The 23,509-nt window shown below is 37.8% G+C and overlaps 1 protein-coding gene across 5 annotated transcripts in view; it reads left to right on the top strand.

The window, feature by feature from the left end:
• The window catches only part of RPS6KA6 (ribosomal protein S6 kinase A6), a 130,521-nt gene that overhangs the window by 86,895 nt on the left and 20,117 nt on the right, over window positions 1-23,509 (top strand). For 4 of the 5 annotated variants that reach the window (XM_034949505.3, XM_008978143.5, XM_034949504.3 and 1 more), the window contains 2 exons: window positions 2,731-2,807; window positions 4,263-4,380. In XM_034949505.3, the coding sequence (XP_034805396.1) occupies window positions 2,731-2,807; window positions 4,263-4,380 (195 nt within the window). Of the gene's footprint in view, window positions 1-2,730; window positions 2,812-4,262; window positions 4,381-23,509 lie in introns of those variants that run through there. The other variant, XM_034949506.3, reaches the window with a different exon arrangement.

Raw genomic sequence — 23,509 nt, 5'->3', positions numbered from 1 at the left:
GTAGACATAAGAGCAGAGTATAGAATAACCATTTTAATAGCCAAATATTTAATATTGACTTAATCTTGTGGACCTAAACTACTTAGTATTATGGCAACTTCTCACTGGAAAAATGTTAAGGTGAATGTGTACCATATGAACATATCAACAACAGACATTAAAATGAAAAATATATAATATGTCCATGTTTAGATTAATGATTAGGTAAACAGTTTTAGATTAATGGTTAGGTAATCAAACCCAGAGAGTAGAATACAGCCCATTGATGTTTTTTTCCCAACAGACGTACACTGTAGTAAGACACTTTTACCATTGTAATAGTGAAGGTTTTCAGGTGGGCATCTGGAGACCACTTCTCTCTAACTAGTGCTTGAACTACCTTTGACTAGTATTTGTATTTTCAAAATACTTTGAAAGTTTTATTTTTGAGTGATGAAGCCCATGCTAGGAATCAATAATATATTTGTAAATTGTTATTAATGAACCACAGAGAGTATTTTTAGTGAGGTTTGTTTCTGAAATTTCAGACGCTTTCAAAAGGTATTAGTAAAATATAAAAAATGCATTCTTTTTTAAACTAGAATTGGAAAGATTCAAGTATCGACACAGACATTTCAATAAAAAATGGCATTTATGGGGGTATACATTCATTATTTCACAATGCATAAAGTTTTTGTTTGCTAAGAGCTACACTGATTATTGCAATTTTAGCTTAACAATAAGGAGAAAATATTCTTTTAGTTTTTAGATTATGCATCAGTTTGATCAACCTCTTGGGGTTTATTAGGTAGATGTGCTTTTCTACTATACCTGTGTTGCAAAAAGTGAATATATCTCTAAAATATTTTATTCTTCGATAAAGGCAAATCCACTACGTTATATTATTCAACTGTTATTATAAGCCTACTGAGGTTAAAGAAGTTCCTGAATTAATGGGGCTTACAAAAAAGTTGAGGGATACTGTGTCTGTAGCTTTTTATAAACTAATTTTGAAGTTAACTCTCCTTTGCTCTTTCTCTGGGCTGTCATATAGTTTGCCCCAAACGTTAATTGATTTGAGCAACAGGAATGAGGAGCTCTGTGTATGTTACTTTCTGCTGACTTGGGAAGCCAAATGAGAGAGAGACTTATGCCACTGACTACTTTAATTGTGACTTCTATCTTTGTATTTAACTTGATACAAGTAAAAAGGTGTGAAACATAACCTCTGTACTCTTTCATTCATCCTACCACTCTGCCTTGTTTCTTTTATGATTATATGCTCACTAGGGCATTGAGACTAGCTCTAGAAAAAAAGTGGACTGTTTCTTCTTTACCTAAAACAAGTTTTTCATGTTTGGCCCAAATTAAGCAATATGACACCTCCTGCGCAAGTCTGTCCTCATAACTAGGAAGGTTATAGGAGTATATGGTACCTACAGCTGACTTGATTAATTCTCACCTGTCCAAGTAGTTTCTGTGCAGTGGCCCTCAACCTTAGCTATGCATTGGATCACTTGGGAAACTTTAAAAAGCTTCCTAAGGGAATCAGGGAAAACATGGTGATGATTGGAACTGTAAGATGTGATGAGAAAAATGAAGAGATAAGGGAATAAAATCAGTAGAAGTCTATGTTTTACTAGAGTATGCCAACTTAACATTTACCATGATATGAGTGGTTTAGCTATACCTTGTTATTTGTTAAGTACTTTATAGTTCCCTACTTGTATTATTTATATAAGCCAATTATGTTTTTATATCCTCTTTACCCTCTTAATTTTGCACATATGTGTGTTTTTATGGATACACTAAGACTAGGAAAAAAGCATATTTCAAATTTTAAGTTTGTTATATACTCTTTATTCATGTCTGGCAGTTGTCAAAGCCAAACACTAACATTTTTAGCCTTTTATAGATGAGAAATTCATGCTGGTGGTTATATAATCACCAGTGTTAATGCATTAATAATGTTTCTATTTTGTTCCTATGCCTAGAGCCTTTAGCAGTGGGCTTGTTTTTCTAAATGGAAAGAAAATGGCCTCATTTCATCTCTTTATTTTTCTAACGAACTCTATTAACTTCGTAGCTAAATCTCACATGAATACATAGCAAATGTATTATTTGATTTTTATTAACACTGGCCCCAAAAAACAGCTTCCTAAATTATTGTATGAAAAATAATGAAGCCATTCAGTATTTTTCAAATGTGTACTTGTGGTCCAGAAATATACTGCTGTTTTCAAGACATTGACCTTGTATGGTAAAATATAAATTCATTCTGCTTTTGTGAGATCATATATTATCTTGCCATATCTTGTGTAGTAAAGAGGCAGTTATCATAGATATTAAAAACACAGGCTTAAATAAGACTTCGTGTTCTACTACTTACTAGTTTTGTAATGTTGGGTAAGTTACTTAACATTCACTTCAGTTTCCTCATCTTCAAAATTGGAATATTGTCTACCTCATAGAATCAGTGACAGAATTAAAAGCCTTAGTACTTTATATAGTATACATTAAAATCTCTGTACATGTTAATCTTAAGTTTAGATTTCTCTATATCTGGTTTCCTAAGAGGAGGAGAGAAAACTCATTGAGGTGTCAGGGGTTATGTCTTTACTACAAGTGCATAAAATGGTTGAAGTTTTTATATTATGAACTTTTGTGAGATTATTAGAAGTAAAACAACTTCTTTGGGAGAAAATTGAGTTTATATTGAGTAACACCATATAATGAGTATTTCTTTCTTAGGTTCTTATGCAACAGGGATATGATGCTGCTTGTGATATCTGGAGTTTAGGAGTCCTTTTTTACACAATGTTGGCTGGGTAAGAAACATATATTCAAAAGCATTAACATTGTTATTTGAATTTCATCTGTATATCTTCATCTAGAAAGAGAATAGATTAAAATAACTTTAAGGAAAATGACATTTACATTTCAAGATATTAATATTGATTGTTACACATAAAATTAAAAAACATAAAGCAAGGTGTAGAATGAGGCACTACTAATTTATGACATAATAATTTTAAAAGGCAGTTGTCACCCAGAACTAAAACTTTTAAAAATAAAGTGCATTTCTATTTTAATCTTGAAAATATTTATTTAATCATAAAATAATTGCACGTTTCACCAACAGCTTGCCCACTGAACTTGTTGATATTGAGTTGATTTTTTTTTAAGCACTTGAATTCTAACTATTCTGGCACTAGAGATTTAGTAAGATTGTGCAAATCTAAATAGTAACAATACTAAACTGCAGAAACACACACAACTGCCTTCCCTTGAAAGGATAAAGAAAAGCTCAAAACAAATGTAATAACAATTGGACTATGTTAATGTTGATACTTTACAAATAATACAAGTACTATTTTACTCTCAATAATGAGTAGCACTTTTATTTAGAAGTGAAAACTTATGGATGTAGAAATTATTCCAAGAGGGTTGTGATAGAGAAAATGGCCAAGTTTAGCAAGTAATTATAATGTACTTAGACATATATTTTAAAGAGTGCATTTAGTATAGTTTAAATATGCTTGACATACCAAGAGCTCTATAAATATGTTATAAAAATAGTGACTCTAAATTGTTTAATGGCTTGGTGTTAATTACACATCTCAGTACATTTCACATACTTTTAGGTATTACAAATTTATGCAAAATATTTAGTTATAGACAACAGTAAATACTGAAGTTAAGGGTAGCTAAAGTTTGCATATCAAGCACAATTAATCTACATGATTGATCTACATAATAAATGTAATGGCTATGGAGTTTTGTGTCGATATACATATTTAACCAACCAAGTTTTCATAGATATTAATAAAAAGTAATGATAACCGTTTCCACTGATGATAATGATGAAATGTTAATGAATAAATTGAAACAAGACAATAAATACATTATGAATATATGAAATTAACATTTTCTTTTTACTAGGTATATTTGTTTGCTAACCTATGCCTGGAATATGTGTGTTTTAGTGTTGTCTAGTTTTAAGACTGAAGCTTTACATGAAAAGCCACCTTTATTTTATTTTACATTGATTAGCTAATCAGAGACAAAAGAAATAATTGATGTAAACAAGATTCTCCATTTTATTAAACATTTTATTAAGGTTAAATTTATGGTTTGAAATATAAAATTTGACTTTAACAGTGAAAGGAAATATGAGATGATATTCGCTGAAGTAAATATTTGCATGTAGTAAATATTTGTATCTCTTTCATTGTTTGGGTATGTTACCCTCTAGTGTCTATTAAAATCTATTTTATTAATAGCTACACTCCATTTGCTAATGGCCCCAATGATACTCCTGAAGAGATACTGCTGCGTATAGGCAATGGAAAATTCTCTTTGAGTGGTGGAAACTGGGACAATATTTCAGACGGAGCAAAGGTATAAATTATAATGTTTTGTTTTGTTGCATTCATGTTAAATTGCTCAAATCCCTAAGTTATAGCTTAGTGTGTGTTTGCAGAGTATCTAATGGTGTCATATGTAAGTGTTTTGAATTAACACATCTATGAGTGAATTGAACAATGTACAAAGGATAACTTTTGGTTTTACCATGTTTCTGGGCCACCTTCCTTTCTGATCAATTTACATATGTGCAGGGAATATTAACTAGTTCCTGTATTAACCAAAACCAAAAATGTAAATTTTGGGAACAGGGTATATTTAAAGCCAACTAAAGTTTATTTCTAGATTTACCATGTATTTCCATATCATTTTCTTTTAGCTCAGAAATTGACTTGATTATGTAGACAATTTTTATAATGCTAACTTATTCTTAGAGAATGAATGGACTATGTATCTGTGGCACCTGGATATTCATTCCTGATGGCTTAGAGTGGTCCAGTAGAAATATAATGCAAGGCAAATACACTTCAAAAATTTCTAGTAGCCACATTAAATTTTTTAAGTGAAATTAAATTTAATAATATGTGTTGTTTAATCTAATATATCCAAAATACTATTCAATATAAAAATTTAGATATTCTTTACTTTTTCTTCCTGAGTCTTCAAAATGTACTGTATATTTTATACTTACAGCTGTGTGAATATGGACTACCCACATTTTAATACTTAATAGCCACATGTGGCCAGTGGCTGCCATATTAGTGAAGTTTCAGCATAACTGGCCTTATTTATTTGGGGGAAAAAATAGTCAACCCAGGCTTGAAAACTAATTTCTTACATTTATAATTTTTAAATTTTAAGTTTTAAATGAAAACTCATCACTTGTCACCATGTGGCTTTTAGGTCCCAGAAGCTTTTAAGCTACAATTGAAGTAGAACACATTTTATGACAAAAGTAATTGCTTATAGTTAACATGTGCTAATTATCTCAAGAACACTAGCCAGTTTGTAGAATACATTACAAAGTAACTCCAGCATCCTGATTATTGTCAGGATAAATAAACCGGGGATTTGTCCCTAACTTTTAAACATTAGAAAAACAGACAAGGGATTGTTCTTGGATCTTAACCTAGTATGAGTATGCTGTGTGCTATAGTAGAAGGAACACTTGAATGGAAGCCAGGAAAACTTAGCGCTAATCTTTCTTTGGTTCCTTATAACTCCAAAATTCATTTCTATGCAATTTGGTTTATTTGTAATTTGCAAAATTTCCCCATGTAATGTGATTAGAACTACTAGGGTTATTCATTAAATATGTATTTTCTAGTCATCCAGTTTATGCTTCAGAAAATACATTTTACCAAGGATCAATTTTAATGTTTAAAGCCATGCATATGAATCTCCTGTGTTCCTTTTAAAAATATCTGCTGAGATCAGGCTGTTGACAGTTCCTGGTTGGCTCACAGTTACCCATGTCAGTTATGTCCGTTAACGTTTCCAAGAATCTTTGTAGAACAAGTTCTCCACTTGCAAGGTCTTTTATTTATTTATGTATTTATTTATTTATTTATTTTTATTTTTTTTGAGACGGAGTCTTGCTCTGTTGCCCAGGCTGGAGTGCAGTGGCGCGATCTCGGCTCACTGCAAGCTTTGCCTCCTGGGTTCACGCCATTCTCCTGTCTCAGCCTCCCAAGTAGCTGGGACTACAGGTGCCCGCCACCACGCCCGGCTAATGTTTTTTATTTTTTTTAGTACAGATGGGGTTTCACCGTGTTTGCAAGGATGGTCTCGATCTCCTGACCTCGTGATCCGCCTGCCTCGGCCTCCCAAAGTGCTAGGATTACAGGCGTGAGCCACCACGCCAGGCCTCCACTTGCAAAATCTTTAAAGTAGAACTCTTTTTTTTTTTTTTTTTCCTTTAAGGCAGTTAGCCCATTGCCAAAAGGTTTACTGACTTAAGGCTGGAAATGTCTTTCTGAGCTATAATTCCAAGGACTTCTCCACAGCTGAGTGAGATGCCTCATACCAGTATTAGGTGATTCTTTGTGTGGACAGAACAGAGCATTTTCATCTTGTGTTTAAAGCAATTTGTTGGCTTCGGCTCCTCACCACTTTCTATACCAGTCTCCTATTACTAACCCAGTAATCCCTATGCAAAACAAACAAACAAACAAACAGAAAAAGAAAAAGCTGATGGTGATTCCTGTAGGTTTAAGGGCTTAAATCTCAAACTTTGTGTTAGGAGTAACGGGAGTGTGCTGAAAGGGCAAGCAATACAAGTCATACCAAAAAGCCACATTGTTCTCTCCTAGGCCCCAACCCCACTCCACTCCTGTGGCCAGTGGTCCTAACAGAAAATAACTGGAGAAATTGAGGAGGTCAAAGGATTAGGGAACTAAGCGTTATGTGAATTCACTAGCAAGATGTACAGAATGCTTGTGTTTACATTGTTTTTTATGGAACTAGCAGAATAAAACTGATCTATTTTAAAAATGCAAAAAAAAATCTGCTGAAATAGATGGGGACTTAACATTGCCAATTGTGCTCAAATTTTCAGTTTTCTGTGTTCCATGTATTTTATGTTTAGGCCTATCTGGTGTTTAAGTAATAATACATATTAAAGCTTGGTTTTATTCTTACGTCTCTTTTAGCCTGGTAATCTGGAAAACTTCTCATAGCATAAGATATTAGGGATATTGTTGACATATCTCATAAGGTCTCTTAGATAATCCCTTTTTATGGATCGGGTGACTTTAGTTCTGTCTTTGAAACTTTTCTAGGAGCTATGAGAACCTTTTAAGAAACTATCTCATGTACCTTTTAACAGTTCTACTGCTTACCTTTGTTTTAAACTAGGCATGAAAGTAAACTTGTTCAGTTTCCCATAACCTCTTAAACTAGTACACTTTAGTTGTGGGAACTGTGACATTTGCTGCCCATCAGACATAGATTATTTATTGCCTCTTCATTTGTCTCTTTTAAAAAGATTAACTTGTACCCAGTGAACAATCTCTCACCATCTCCTCACCCACCACTCCCCATCCTCTGGTAACCACTATTCTACTGTCTATTTCTATGAGAACAATGTTTTAGATTCCACATATAAGTGACATCATGTGGTATTTGTCTTTCTGTGCCTGGCTGTTTCACTTAACACAATGTCCTCCAGGTTAATCCACGTTGCCACAAATGATAGAATTTCATTCTTCTTTATGGCTGAATGGTGTTTCATTGTGTATATACACACTATATTTTCTTTATCAATTCATGTGTTGATAGACACTTAGGTTGATTCCATATCTTGGCTATTGTGAATAATGCTGCAGTGAACCTGAGCATACAGATAGCTCTCCTACATACTGATTCCATTTCCTTTGGATATATATCCAGCAGTGGGATTGCTGGATAATATGGTAGAATTTTTTGAGGAACCACTATACTGTTTTCCATAATGGCTGTGCTAATTTGCATTCTCACCAGCAGTGTGTAAGGGTTCCCGTTTCTCCACATCTTTGTCAACACTTATTTTTTTATTTTTTTGATAGTAGCCACTCTGATTGGAGTGAGGTGATGTCTCATTGCATTTTTTTTTTTTTTTTTTTTTGATACGGAGTCTCACTCTGTCGCCAGGCTGCAGTGCAGTGGCGTTACCTCGGCTCACTGCAACCTCTGCCTCCCAGGTTCAAGCGATTCTCCCACCTCAGCCTCCCGAGTAGCTGGCATTACAGGCAGGTGCCACCACACCCAGCTAATTTTTGTATATTTAGTAGAGATGATCTTTCATCATGTTGGCCAGGATGGTCTCGATCTCTTCACCTCGTGATCTGCCCACCTCAGCCTCCCAAAGTGCTAGGATTACACGCTTGAGCCATGGTGCCCAGCCCTCACTGCAGTTTTGATTTCCATTTTCCAGATGGTTAGTTATTTTGAGCACCTGTTCATGTAGCACCTGGTGCTTTATTTTATCTATTTGGTGAGGTCATGGTTCCCTGAATATTTTTTTTTGAAAAGTATAATTTTTTAATAATTTTAAGTTCTGGGATACATGTGCAGGATGTGCAGATTTGTTACATAGGTAAACGTGTGCCATGGTGGTTTGCTGCACCTATCAACCCATCACCTAGGTAATAAGCCCTGCATGCATTAGCTATTTATCCTGATGCTCACTCTCCTCCTGCCCCTCCCCCAACAGGACCAGGTCCTGATTGTGTGTGGTTTCCTTCCCTGTGTCCATGTGTTCTCATTGTTCAGCTCCCACTTATGAGTGAGAACATGGAGTGTTTGGTTTTCTGTTCCTGCGTTAGTTTGCTGAGGATAATAGCTTCCAGCTCCATCCATGTCCCTGCAACAGACATGATCTTTTTTTATGGCTGCATAGTATTCCATGGTGTATATTTACCTCATTTTCTTTAGTCTATCATTGATGGGCATATGGGTTGATTCCATGTCTTTGCTATTGTGAATAGTGCTGCAGTGAACATACACGTGCATGTATCTTCATAATAGAATGATTTATATTCCTTTGGGTATATACCCTGTAATGGGATTGCTGGGTCAAATGGTATTTATGGTTCTAGATCCTTTAGGAATCACCACACTGTCTTCTACAATGGTTGAACTAATTTATGTTCCCATCAACAGTGTAAAAGCATTCCTGTTTCTCCACAGCCTCACCAGCATCTGTTGTTTCTTCTACTTTTCCTCTACTGTTTTCCCATTACTATTTGGCATGTACTTTATTAGAGCACGTACTACATTCTGCCTGGTCATATATTCACTTGGGTATATTTTTGTTCTTCACACTTAGGAAGCCTTAAATAACATACTTATTTTGCATTTTCTATCACATCTAGCATAATGAGTACTCAATTGGATACTTTTTCATAAGCTAATCATTTCTTCTGGTATATCTTGCATTGTTAATTTACACAGCAAGTGTTTTTGATACATTTTATACACATGTTGTCCTATTGTGAGTGACTATAATTTGCAGTAAGCAGTGAGATTTTACATAAATATTTATTTTTCATTTTGGCTTGAAGTCGCTTTTAATAGAAGATGCTTTTTTCATGTGTTTACAGGTTATAGATTTATAGAGCTAGAAGGCAAGTAGTCCGTCACCTCATCATTTTGCAGATAAATAAACCAAGGCATATAGAATTTAACTTACACATTAATGAGTGGCAGAGTTGGAACTGATTTTCAGTTTAGTACTCTTTTCAATCCACTCACATTAGGGAAAACTTCCTAGAGGAAAAAAGGATTTATTACCTTGTTTCATGTAGATTAAATGGAGGAATGAGAGGTCTGTAACCCTTTAACAATTGAAGGCTCGAAGGAAAGCTATTATTGTTGACCCACTTTGTTTCTGTAGTAATGGACATGAGGTATACAGAACCTTATTACCTGATATGTTTTGGCTGTGTCCAAACTCAAAATCTCATCTTGAATTGTAATCCCCATAATCCCCATGTGTCAAGGGAGACAACAGATGGAGGTAACTGAATCATGGGGGCAATTTCCCCCATGTTGTTCGCGTGATAGTGAATGAGTTATCATGAGATCTGATAGTTTTATAAGTGTTTGGTAGTTCCCCCGCGTCCATTCCCCTTCCTGACTTCCTTGCTTGCGCTCCTCCTTCTACCGTGATTGTAAGTTTCCTGAGACTGTCCCAGCCATGCAAAACTGTGAGTCAATTAAACCTCTTTATACATTTCCCAGTCTTGGGTCTGTCTTCATAGCAGTGTGAGAATGGACTAATACATTATCCTTTACATGATCTGTACTACAGAGCAGTTTTACAGTTAAAATAATATATTGAAGTTCATCTAGAACTCATAGTAGTACCACAGTTTTCAAATGCCTCATGCCAAATTATACTAGTGAAAGACTACACTATCTAAGCCAAGCTAGGAAGGTACATTAGCAAATGCAATAATCAGAAATCAACCCTTGTTTTTTCTGAAAGATAATTATTTATTATTATTTGTGATCAGAGCAGGTGTTGCTGAAGTATATATGGAAGTTATTCATTTATACTGAGGATATATGAATTGTTACACATTTGACCAATTAAACATGCTTACAGAATGAGTAATAAAAAAGTTTTACCTCAGATACATGATTACATTGAAAATAGAAGTGATGAATTATTAATCAGTATTTTCCAAACTTTAATTTGGAATTAAATTTGAGTACTGTGAGAATAGGAAAATTGCTATGCTCCTATATTCATGTATGTTCAAAGTATTTAGAGTTTTGCTGGCTTTTATCCATTTAAAATGGACATTAAAAATAAGAAACCTGAGTACATTGAGAGGGGCCAAGATGGCCAACTAGAAGTAGGTGCAGTCCACAGCTTTCATGGAGAGCAGTGAAAATGGTGTGTTAATTCAGCACCTTCAACTGAAATATACAGTTTCGTGTATTGGGACTGACTAGGCAGACAACTCGACCCATGGAGGACAAAGAATAGCAGGGTGGGGTGATGACACACCTCAGAGTGGCACGGAGACAAAGGAACCCCCAGCCAAGGCAAGTGGTGAGCGATTGTGTGACCCCACCTAGAGAACCGTGCTTCTCCCATGGATCTTTGCAACCCATGGATCAGTAGATCCCCTCATGAGCCCATGCCACCAGGGCCTTTGGTTCAATATACAGAGCTGTGAGGAGTCTCAGTGGGGCAGCTGCTGAGGCACACACAGAGACCCAAGACCCAAGAGTTTTGCATACTCTGGCTCCAGGAATTCCAGCAAGGCAGAAGACCCATCTATACTTCTATCCTAGGAAGGGACCTGAATCCAGGGAGCCAGGCAGCATCATTCTGTGGGCCCCACTTCCATGGCACCTCACAAGTTAAGACCCACTGGCTTGGAATTCCAGCCAACCAGCAGCAACGGGCTGGAAATGGTCTGAGATGGACCAGGTTCCAGGGAGAGGGGTGACCACCAACTTCTCTGGTTTGGTTGGGTCAGTCATTCTAACCTGCGAGCTCCGAGGAGTCCAGGCAGTCCAGACGAGGAGGAGTCCCTGATGAAGCAGCACAGCAGCTGTGCCAGATTGTGGCCAGACTGCTTCTTTGAGTGGGACCCCAATCCATCTCTCCTCACTGGACAGATCCTTTCTGGAGGACTTCAGCACTTCCAGCCAGGGTTATATAGAGAGAAATTTGATGTTTCCCTAGGATGGAGCCCCTGGTGGGAAGAGTGGCACCAGTTACTGCAGTTCAGTCAACAGCCATTCTAGCCTGCCTGCTCTGGGAAGTCCAGGCAGTCCAGAGGAGGAAGAGTCCCCCACAACCCAGCACAGCTGCTGTGCCAGATCATAGCCATACTGCTTCTATAACTGGGACCCTGATCTATCCCTGTTCACTGGGCGGGGCCTCCCTATGGGAATTTCAGCCACTCCAGCCAAGGTTATTGGGACAGAACTCTGATTTCTCCCTGAGGTAGAGCCCCCGGGGAAGGGGTAGCCAACATCTCTGCAGGTTGTTCGACTCAGTCTTTCCAGCCTGCTGTCTCTGGGGAGGCCAAGCAGTCAGGACAAGGAAGGGTTCCCCCAATGCAGCACACCTGCTCTACCAAAAAGCAGCCAGACTGTTTCTTAAAGTGGGATCCTGATCCCATCCCTCCTGACTGGGTGAGACCTCCCAACAGGGATCTACAGACACCTCCTACAGGAGCATACAGGTCAGCAACAGGTCAGTATCCCCCTGGGACAGAACTCCCAGAGTAAGGAGCAGATTGTCATCTTTGCTATTTCACAGCCTTCACCAGTGATACTTCCAGGTAAGGGAAAATCAATGAAAGCTAGGGTGTGGAGCAGTCCCCCAGCAAACTGCAGCAGCTCTATGGAAAAGTGGCTTGACTTTTAAAAGAACAACAAACAGAAAACAACACAAAACAACAGCACCAACGAAAAAGACACCACAAAAACCTCAAAGGTCAGCAACCTCAAAGATCAAAGGTAGGTAAGCTCACAAAGATGAGAAATAATGCAAAAATGCTGAAAACTCAAAAAGGCAGAGGACCTCTTCCCCTTCAAATGACTGAGATGGCTGAATTGACAGAAGTGGGCTTCAGAAGGTGGGTAATAACAAGCTTTGTTGAGCTACAGGAGCATGTTGTAACCCAATGCAAAGAAGCTATGAATCATGATAACACAATAGCTGGTAACAGGAGCTGACAACTAGAATAGCCAGTTTAGAGAGGAGCATAAGTGACCTGATGGAGCTGAAAAACACAAGAACTTCACAACGTAATCACAAGTATCAATAGCAGAATAGATTAAGCAGGGGAAAAAATCTCAGAGTTTGAAGACTATCTTTCTGAAATAAGACAGGCAAACAAGAATAGAGAAAAAAGAATGAAAACAAACAAAACTTCAGAGAAATATGGGACTATGTAAAAAGACCAAGCCTCCAACTGATTGGGGTACCGGAAAGAGATGGGGAGAACGGAACCAAGTTGGAAAACACACTTCAGGATATTATCCAGGAGAACTTCCCCAACCTAGCAAGAAAGACCAACATTCGAATTCAAGAAATCCAGAGAACCCCAGTAAGATACTCCACCAGAAGATCAACCACAAGGTACATAATCATCAGATTCTCCAAGGTTGAAATGAAAGAAAAAATGTTAAGGGTAGCCAGAGAGAAAAGGCCAGGTCACCTACAAAAGGAAACTCATTAGACTAACAGCTGACCTCTCTGTGGAAACCCTACAAGCCAAAAGAGCTTGGGGGCCAATATTTTAACATTCTTAAAGAAAAGAATTTCCAACCCAGAATTTCATACCTGGGCAAAATAAACTTCACAAGCGAAGGAGAAATAAGGTCTCTTTCAGATGAGTAAATGCTTAGGGAATTCTTCACGACCAGGCCTGCCTTGCAAGAGCTCCTGAAGGAAGCACTAAATATGAAAAGGAAAAACTGGTACCAGCCACTACAAAAACACATTGAAGTACACAGACCAGTTACATTATGAAACAACCACATAAACAAGTATGCAAAATAACCAACTAGCATCATAATGACAAGACCAAATTCACACATAACAATATTAACCTTAAATGTAAATAGGCTAAATTCCTCAATTAAAAGACACAGAATGCCAAGCTGGATAAACAGTCAAGACCCAATGGTATGCAGTCTTTAAGAGACCCATCTCACCTGCAAAGACACACAGAGACACAGAATAAAATGATGGAGGAAACTTTACCAAGCAAATAGAAAACAGAAAAAAGCAGAGGTTGCAATCCTAGTTTCTGACAAAATGCACTTTAAAAAAACAAAAGACAAAGAAGGGCATTACATGATGGTAAAGGGCTCAAGTCAATAAGGAGAACTAACTATCATAAATATATATGCACCCAATACAGGAGCATCCAGATTCATAAAGCAAGTTATTGAGAGACTTATAAAGAGACTTAGACTCCCACACAATAATAGTGGGCGACTTTAGAACTCCTGTGACAATATTATACAGATTATCAAGACAGACAATTAACAGAAACCTTCAGGACTTGAAGATTTTTGTATCAAGAGGACCTGATAGGTATCTTTGGAACTCTCCACCAAAAATCAACAGAATATGCATTCTTCTCATTGTTAGGTGGCATTTACTTTAAAATTGATCACACAATTGGAAATAAAACACTCCTCAGCAAATGCAAAAAAAAAGAAAAACTGAAATCATAACAAACAGTCCTCTGACCACAGCACAATCAAATTAGAACTCAAGATTAAGATATTTACTCAAAACCACACAACTACACGGAAATTGAAGAAACTACTCCTGAATGACTCCTGGATAAATAATGAAATTAAGGCAGAAATCAAGAAGTTCTTTGAAACTAATGAAAACAAAGAGACAATGGACCAGAATCTCTGAGACTCAGCTAAAACAGTGTTGAGGGAAATTTATAGCACAAAATGTCCACATCAAAAAGCTAGAAAGATCTCTAATTAACAACCTAACATCACAACAGAAAGAACTAGAGAACCAAGGGCAAACAAACACAAAGCTATGAGAATACAGGAAATAACCAAATCAGAGCTGAACTGAAGGATATAGAGACACAAAAAACCCTCAAAAAGTCAACAAAACCAGGGGCTGATTTTTAAAAAACAAAATTAATAAAATAGACAACTAGCTAGACAGAAGAGAGAAGAATCAAATAGACAGTAGACACAATCAGAAATGATAAGGGGGATATCACCACTGATCCCACAAAAATAAAAACAACCACCAGAGAATAAACACCTCTATGCACATAAACTAGAATATCTAGAATAATGGATAAATTCCTGGAACATGCACCCTCCTATGACAACCAGGAAGAAATTGAATCCCTGAATAGACCAATTGTGAGTTATGAAATTGAGGCAGTAATAGCCTACCAACCAAAAAAGCCCAGGACCAGATGGATTCACAGCTGAATTCTACCAGAGGTACAAAGAAGAGCTGGTACCATTCCTTCTGAAAATATTCCAAAAAATCGAAAAGGAGGGACTCCTCCCTAACTCATTTTATGATGCTAGATTCATCCTGATATCAAAACCTGACAGAGATGTAACACAACAAATAACTCCAGTTCAGTATCCCTGTTGAACATCAACACAAAAATCCTCAGTAAAAACTGGCAAACTGAATTCAGCAGCACATCAAAAAGCTTATCCACCACAATCAAGTTGGTTTCATCCCCAGGATGTAAGGTTGGTTCAACATATGAAAATCAATAAATGTGATTCATCACATAGACAGAACTAAAGACAAAAACCACAATTATCTCAATAATGCAGAAAATTCAACATCACTTCATGTTAAAAACGCTCAATAAACTGGGTACTGAAGGAGCATGCCTCAAAATGTTAAGAAAATAATATGAGAAACCTACAGCCAATATCATACTGAATGGGCAAAAGCTGGAAGAATTCCCCTTGAAAACAGGCACAAGACAAAGATGCCCTCTCTCACCACTCCTATTCAGCATATAATTGGAATTTCTGGCCAGGGCAATCAGGCAAGAGAACAAAATAAAGGGTATTCAAATAGAGAAGTCAAATTTTCTTTCTTTGCAGATGACTTGATCTTATATCTAGAAAACCCCATTGTCTCAGCCCAAAAGCTTCTTAAGCTGATGCAACTTCAGCAAATCTCAGGATACAAAATCAATTTGCAAAGATTGCTAGCATTTCTATACCCCAACAACAGGCAAGCAGAGAGGCAAATCATAAATGAACTCCCATTCACAATTGCTACAAAAAGAATAAAACACCTACGAATACAGCTAACAAGGGAAGTGAAGGACCTCTTCAAGGCGAACTACAAACCACTGCTCATGGAAATTAGGACACAAACAAATGGAAAAACGTCCCATGCTCACTGTTAGGAAGAATCGATATCATGAAAGTGGCCATACTGACCAAAGCAATTTATAGATTAAAGGGTATTCCCACTAAACTACCATTGACATTCTTCACAGAATTAGAAGAAACTATTTTAAAATTTATATAGAACCAAAAAATAGCCCAAATATCTAAGACAATCCTAAGCAAAAAGTACAAAGCTGGAGGCATCACACTACTTGACTTCAAACTATACTACAAGGCTACAGTAACCAAAACACCTTGATACTTGTACAAAAACAGACACATAGACCAATGGAACAGAATAGAAACTCAGAAATAAGACTACACATCTACAACCATCTGATCTTTGACAAACCTGAGAAAAACAAGCAATGGGGAAAGGATTCCTTATTTAATAAAGGGTGCTGGGGAACTGGCTAGCCATATGCAGAAAATTGAAACTGGACCCCTTCCATACACCTTATACAAAAATTAACTCTAGATGGATTAAAGACTTAAATGTTAAACCCAAAACTATAAACACCCTAGAAGAAAATCTAGGCAATACCATTCAGGACATAGAAACAGGCAAAGATTTCAATGACAAAAATGACAAAAGCAGTTGCGACAAAAGCAGTTGCAACAAAAGCAAACAATTGACAAATGGGATCTAATTAAACTAAAGAGCTTCTTCACAGCAAAAGAAACTATCATCAGAGTGAACAGAGAGACTACAGAGTGGGAGAAAAATTTTTCAATCTATCCATCTGACAAAGGTCTAGTATTTACAATCTGCAAGGAACTTAAACAAATTTACAAGAAAACATTCAAAAGTTGTCAAAGGACAAGAACAGACACTTCTCAAAAGAAGACATTTATGTAGCCAGAAATATAGGTAAAAAAGCTCAACATCACTGATCACTAGATAAATGCAAATCAAAACCACAATGAGATACCATTTCACACCAGTTTGAATGGCAATTATTAAAAAGTCAAGAAACAACAAATGCTGGCAAGGCTGTGCATAAATAGGAACACTTTTACATTGTTGGTTGGAATGTAAATTTGTTCAACCATTATGGAAGACAGCATGGTGTTTCCTCAGTGAACTAGAATGAGAAATACCATTTGACCCAGCAATCCCATTACTGGGTATATACCCAAGGGAATGTAAATAATTCTCTTATAAAGATACATGCGTACATATGTTCACTGCAGCACTATTTATAATAGCAAAGTCATGGAATCAACCCACATGCCCATCAATGATAGACTGGATAAAGAAAATGTGGTACATATATACCATGGAATACTATGCAGCCATAAAAAGGATGTTCTTTGCAGGGACATGGATATAGCTGGAAGCCATTATTTTTAGCAAACTAACTCAGGAACAGAAAGCCAGACACTGAGTATTCTCACGTATAAGGGAGCTGAACAATGAGAACCCATGGACACATGTCGGAGAACAACACACACTGGGCCCTGTTATGGGGATCAGGGGAGGCAGAGCCTCAGGATAAATAGCTAATGCATGCTGGGCTTAATACCTAAATGACAGGTTAATCTGTGTAGCAAACCACCATGGCAGACGTTTACCTATGTAACAAACCTGCACATCATGCATGTTTTTTTCTTGTAAAATTGTTTAAGTTCCTTGTAGATTCTGGATATTAACCCTTTGTCAGAAGGATAGATTCCAAAAATTTTCTCCCATTCTGTAGGTTGCCTGTTCACTCTGATGATAGTTTATTTTGCTATGCAAAAGCTCTTTAGTTTAATTAGATCCCATTTGTCAATTTTGGCTTTTGTTGCCATTGCTTTTTGTGTTTTTGTCATGAAGTAGTTGCCCATGCCTATGTCCTGAATGATATTGCCTAGGTTTTCTTCTAGGGTTTTTATGGTTTTAGGTTTTACGTTTAAGTCTTTAATCCATCTTGAGTTAATTTTTGTGTAAGGTGTGAGGAAGGGATCCAGTTTCAGTTTTCTGCATATGGCTAGCCAGATTTTTTAACGCCATTTATTAAATAGGGAATCCTTTCCTCTTTGCTTGTTCTTGTCAGGATTGTCAAAAACCAGATGGTCATAGATGTGTGGCATTATGTCTGAGGCCCCTGTTCTGTTTCATTGGCTTATATATCTGTTTTGGTACCAGTACCATGCTGTTTTGGTCACTGTAGCCTTGTAGTATAGTTTGAAGTCAGGTAGCGTGATGCCTCCAGCTTTGTTCTTTTTGCTTAGGATTGTCTTGGCTATACAGGCTCTTTTTTGCTTCCATATGCAATTTAAAGTAATTTTTTCTAATTCTGTGAAGAAAGTCAATGGTAGCTTGATGGGAATAGCATTGAATCTATAAATTACTTTGGGCACTATGGCCATTTTCATGGTATTGATTCTTCCTATCCATGAGCATGGAATGTTTTTCCATTTGATTGTGTCCTCTCTTATTTCCTTGAGCAGTGGTTTATAGTTCTCCTTGAAGAGGTCCTTCACATCGCTTGTAAGTTCTATTCCTATGTATTTTATTCCCTTTGTAGCAAATGTGAATAGGAGTTCCCCCATTATTTGGCTCTCTTTTTGTCTGTTATTGGTGTATAGGAATTTTTGCACACTGATTTTATATCCTGAGGCGTTGCTGAAGTTGCTTATCAGCTTAAGGAGATTTTTGGCTGAGATGATGGGGTTTTCTAAATATACAATAATGTCATCTGCAAACAGAAACAATTTGACTTCCTCTCTTCCTATTTGAATACCCTTTATTTCTTTCTCTTGCCTGATTGCCCTGGCCATAAATTCCAATACTGTGTTGAATAGGAGTGGTGAGAGAGGGCATTATTGTCTTGTGCCGGTTTTCAAAGGGAATGTTTCCAGCTTTTGCCCATTCAGTATGATATTGGCTATGGGTTCCTCATAAATAGCTCTTACTATTTTGAAATATGTTCCATCAATACCTAGTTTATTGAGAGTTTTTAGCATGAAGGGGTGTTGAATTTTATTGAAGGCCTTTTCTGGATCTGTTAAGATAATCATGTGGTTTTTGTCATTGGTTCTGTTTATGTGATGGATTACATTTATTGATTGGCATATGTTGAACCAACCTTACATCCCAGGGATGAAGCTGTCTTTTTCGTGGTGGATAAGCTTTTTGATGTGCTGCTGGATTTGGTTTGCCAGTATTTATTGAGGATTTTTGCATCTGTGTTCATCTGGGATATGTTGTTGTTTCTCTGGAAGGTTTGCTCTCAGGATGATACTGGCCTCATAAAAAGATTAGGGAGGAGTCCCTATTTTTCTATTATTTGGAACAGTTTCAGAAGGAATGGCAGCAGCTCCTCTTTGCATCTCTGGTAGAAGTTGGCTGTGAATTTGTCTTGTCCTGGACTTTTTTTGGTTGGTAGGCTATAATTACTGCCTCAAGTTTAGAATTTGTTATTGGTATATTCAGGCATTCGACTTCTTCATGGTTTCGTCTTGGGAGGGTGTATGTTTCCAGGAATTTCTCTATTTCTTCTAGATTTTCTAGTTTATTTGTGTAGAGTTGTTTATAGTATTCTCTGATGGTAGTTTGTATTTCTGTGAGATCAATGATTATATCCCCTTTGTCATTTTTTATTGTGTCTATTTGATTCTTCTCTCTTTTCCTCTTTAATAGTGTGGCTAGCAGTCTATTTTGTTATTCTTTTCAAAAAACCAGCTCCTGGATTCATTGATTTTTTGAAGGGTTTTCGTGTCTCTGTCTCCTTCAGTTCTGCTCTTAGTTATTTCTTGTCTTCTGCTAGCTTTTGAATCTGTTTGCTCTTGTTTCTCTAGTTCTTTTAATTGTGATGTTAAGATTGTCGATTTTAGATATTTCCTGCTTTCTCCTGTGGGCATTTAGTGCTATAAATTTCCCTGTAAACACTGCTTTAGCTGTATCCCAGAGATTCTGGTACGTTGTATATTTGTTCTCATTCATTTCAAAGAACTTCTTTATTTCTGCCTTAATTTCATTATTTACCCAGTAGCCATTCGGGAGCACGTTTTTCCCTTTCCATGTAGTTGTGTGGTTTTGAGTGAGTTCCTTAATCCTGAGTTCCAGTTTGATTGCACTGTTTTCCTGGAGACTGTTTGTTATGATTTCCATTCTTTTGCATTTGCTAAGGAGTGTTTTACTTTCAATTATGTGGTCAATTTTAGAATAAGTGTGATGTGGTGGTGAGAAGAATGTATATTCTGTTAATTTGGGGTGGAGAGTTCTGTAGATATCTATTAGGTCTGCTTGGTCCAGAGCTGAGTTCAAGTCCTGAATATCCTTGTTAATTTTCTGTCGTGTTGATCTAATATTGACAGTGGGGTGTTAAAGTCTCCCACTATTATTGTGTGGGAGTCTAAGTCTCTTTGTAGGTTTCTAAGAACTTGCTTTATGAATCTGGGTGCTCCTGTATTGGGTACATATATATCTAGGATGGTTAGCTCTTTTTGTTGCATTGATCCCTTTACCATTCTATAATGCCCTTCTTTGTCTTTTTTGATCTTTGTTGGTTTAAAGTCTGTTTTGTGAGAGACTAGGATTGAAACCTCTGCTTTTTTTTTGCTTTCCATTTGCTTAGTAAATATTCCTTCATCCCTTTATTTTGAGCCTATGTGTGTCTCCTAAATACAGCACATTGATTGGTCTGGACTCTTTATCCAATTTTCAAGGCTATGTCTTTTAATTGGGTATTTAGCCCCTTTACATTTATGGTTAACATTGTTATGTGTGAATTTGATCCTGTCATGATTCTAGCTGGTTGTTTTGCCCATTAGTTCATGCGGTTTCTTCATAGCGTTGATGGTCTTCACAATTTGGTATGTATTTGCAGTGGCTGATACGGGTTTTTCTTTCCATATTTAGTGCTTACTTCAGGAGCTCTTGTAAGGCAGGCCCGGTGGTGACAGAATCTCTCAGCATTTGTTTGTCTGTAAAGGATTTTATTTCTCCTTGACTTGTGAAGCTTAGTTTGGCTAAATATGAAATTCTAGGTTGAAAATTCTTTCCTTTAAGAATGTTTAATATTGGCCCCTACTCTCTTCTGCCTTGTAGGGTCCTGCAGAGAGATCTGCTGTTAGTCTGATGTGCTTCCCTTTTTGAGTAACCCAACCTTTCTCTCTGGCTGCCCTTAACATTTTTTCTTTCATTTCAACCTTGGTGAATCTGATGATTATGTGTCTTGGAGTTGCTCTTCTCAAGCAGTATCTTTGTGGTGTTCTCTGTATTTCCTGAACTTGAATGTTAGTCTGTCTTGCTAGGTTGGGGAATTTCTCCTGGATAATACCCTGAAGAGTGTTTTCCAGCTTGGTTCCATTCTCCCCATCTCTTTCAGGTATACCAATGAAATGTAGGTTTGGTCTTTTCACATAGTCCCATATTTCTTGGAGGCTTTGTTGGTTCCATTTCATTCTTTTTTCTCCAAACTTGTCTTCACACTTTATTTCATTAAGTTGATCTTCGATCTCTGATATCCTTTCTTCCGCTTGATCAATTCTGCTATTGATACTTGTGTATGCTTCACAAACTTCTCATGCTGTGTTTTTCAGCTCCGTCAGGTCAGTTATGTTCTTCTCTAAACTGGTTATTCTAGTTAGCAATTCCTCTAACATTTTTCAAGGTTCTTAGCTTCCTTGCATTGGGTTGGAACATGATCCTTTACCTCGGAGGAGTTTGTTATTACCCACCTCCTGAAGCCTACTTCTGTCTATTTGTCAAGCTCATTCTCCATCCAGTTTTGCTCCCTTGCTAGCAAGTAGTTGTGATCTTTTGGAGGAGAAGAGGCATTCTTGTTTTTGGAATTTTCAGCCATTTTGCGCTGGTTTTTCCTCATCTTCCTGGATTTATCTACCTTCGATCTTTGATGTCGGTGACCTTCGGATGGGGTTTTTGTCTGGACATCCTTTTTGTTGATGTTGATGCTATTCCTTTCTGTTTGTTAGTTTTCCTTCTAACACTCAGGCCCCTCTGCTGCAGGTCTGCCTGAGTTTGCTGGAGGTCCACTCCAGACCTTGTTTGCCTGGGTATCACCAGCAGAGGCTGCAGAACAGCAAAGATTGCTGCCTGTTCCTTTCTCTGGAAGCTTCATCCCAGAGGGGCACCTGCCAGATGCCAGCCAGAGCTCTCCTGTATGAGGTGTTAGGGGCACCTGCCAGATGCCAGCCAGAGCTCTCCTGTATGAGGTGTTTGTTGACCCCTGCTGAGAGGTGTCTCCCAGTCTGGAGGCACGGGGGCCAGGGACCTACTTGAGGAGGCAGTCTGTCCCTTAGTAGAGCTCGAGCGCTGCGCTGGGAGATCCACTGCTCTCTTCAGAGTAGGCAGGTAGGAACGTTTAAGTCTGCTGAAGCTGCATCCACAGCTGCCCCTTCCTCCAGGTGCTCTGTCCCAGGGAGATGGAGTTTTATCTATAAGCCCCTGACTGTGGCTGCTGCCTTTCTTTCAGAGATGCTCTGCTTAGAGAGGAGGAATCTAGAGAGGCAGTCTGGCTGCAGCAGCTTTGCCAAGCTGCAGTGGGCTCTGCCCAGTTTCACTTTCCGGGTGGCTTTGTTTACACTGTCAGGGGAAAACTGCCTACTCAAGCCTCAATGATGGTGGACGCCCCTCCCCCCACCAAGCTCAAGTGTCCAAGTTTGACTTCAGACTGCTGTGCTGGCAGCGAGAATTTCAAGCCAGTGGATCTTAGCTTGCTGGGCTCTGTGGGGATAGGATCTGCTGAGCTAGACCTCTTGGCTTCCTGGCTTCAGCCCCCTTTCCAGGGGAGTGAATAGTTCTGTCTTGCTGGCGTTCCAGACATCACTGAGGTATGAAAAAGAAAAAAAAAAAAACTGCAGCTAGCTCAGTGTCTGCCCAAAAACGGCTGCCCAGTTTTGTGCTTGAAACCTAGGGCCCTGGTGGTTTAGGCACCCAAGGGAATCTCCTGGTCTGTGGGTTGCAAAGACGGTGGGAAAATTATAGTATCTGGTCTGGAATGCATCGTTTCTCGTGGCTCAGTCCCTCACGGCTTCTCTTGGATAGGGGAGGGAGTTCCCTGACCCCTTGCCCTTCCTGAGTGAGGCGATGCCCCACCCTCCTTCAGCTCGCCCTCTGTGGGCTGTACCCACTGTCTAACCAGTCCCAATGAGATCAACTACGGGTACCTCAGTTGGAAATGCAGAAATCACCCACCTTTTCTGTTGATCTAGCTGGGAGCTGCAGACTGGAGCTGTTCCCATTCGGCCATCTTACCAGCCCTCAAGAACTTATTCTTATATGCTAGACTGTTGAGTTTTTTTATTTTTTTTTAAGCAACTATAGTGGGGTAGAATTGATAACAAATGAAATGCATGTATAGTATATAATGTTATGACATATATACACACCCATGAAACCATCATGAAAATCAAGATAATGAACATATCCATTACCACTAAACATTTCCTCATGCCATTTTGTAATTCCCTCCCTCCTGCCCTATATCTTCAATTTATAATCTTCCACCCACCTCATTCTCTGGCACACACAGTTGTGCTGTCTGCCACTACGGGTTTGTATATTTTTTGAAATGTTTATAAATTAAATCATAAGTCTGCAGTCTTTTGATCTCTTTTATTTAATAATAATTTTGAGATTTATCTATGTTGTTGAAGTACAGCAATAGTTAATTCTATTTTATTGCTGGATAATATTTCTTTGTATGGATACATCATTGTTCATCTGTTCACCTGTTGATGGACATTTGTGTTGTTTTGTGTTGTTAACCAATAAAGCTGCTATGAATATCTATGTGCCAGTGGTTTTATGTGTGTATATCTTTTTTTTTGTATAAATACC

Source organism: Pan paniscus, chromosome X (genome assembly GCF_029289425.2).
Source record: "Pan paniscus chromosome X, NHGRI_mPanPan1-v2.0_pri, whole genome shotgun sequence".
NCBI lineage: Eukaryota > Metazoa > Chordata > Mammalia > Primates > Hominidae > Pan > Pan paniscus.
This window is presented reverse-complemented; position numbering and strand designations above follow the sequence as displayed.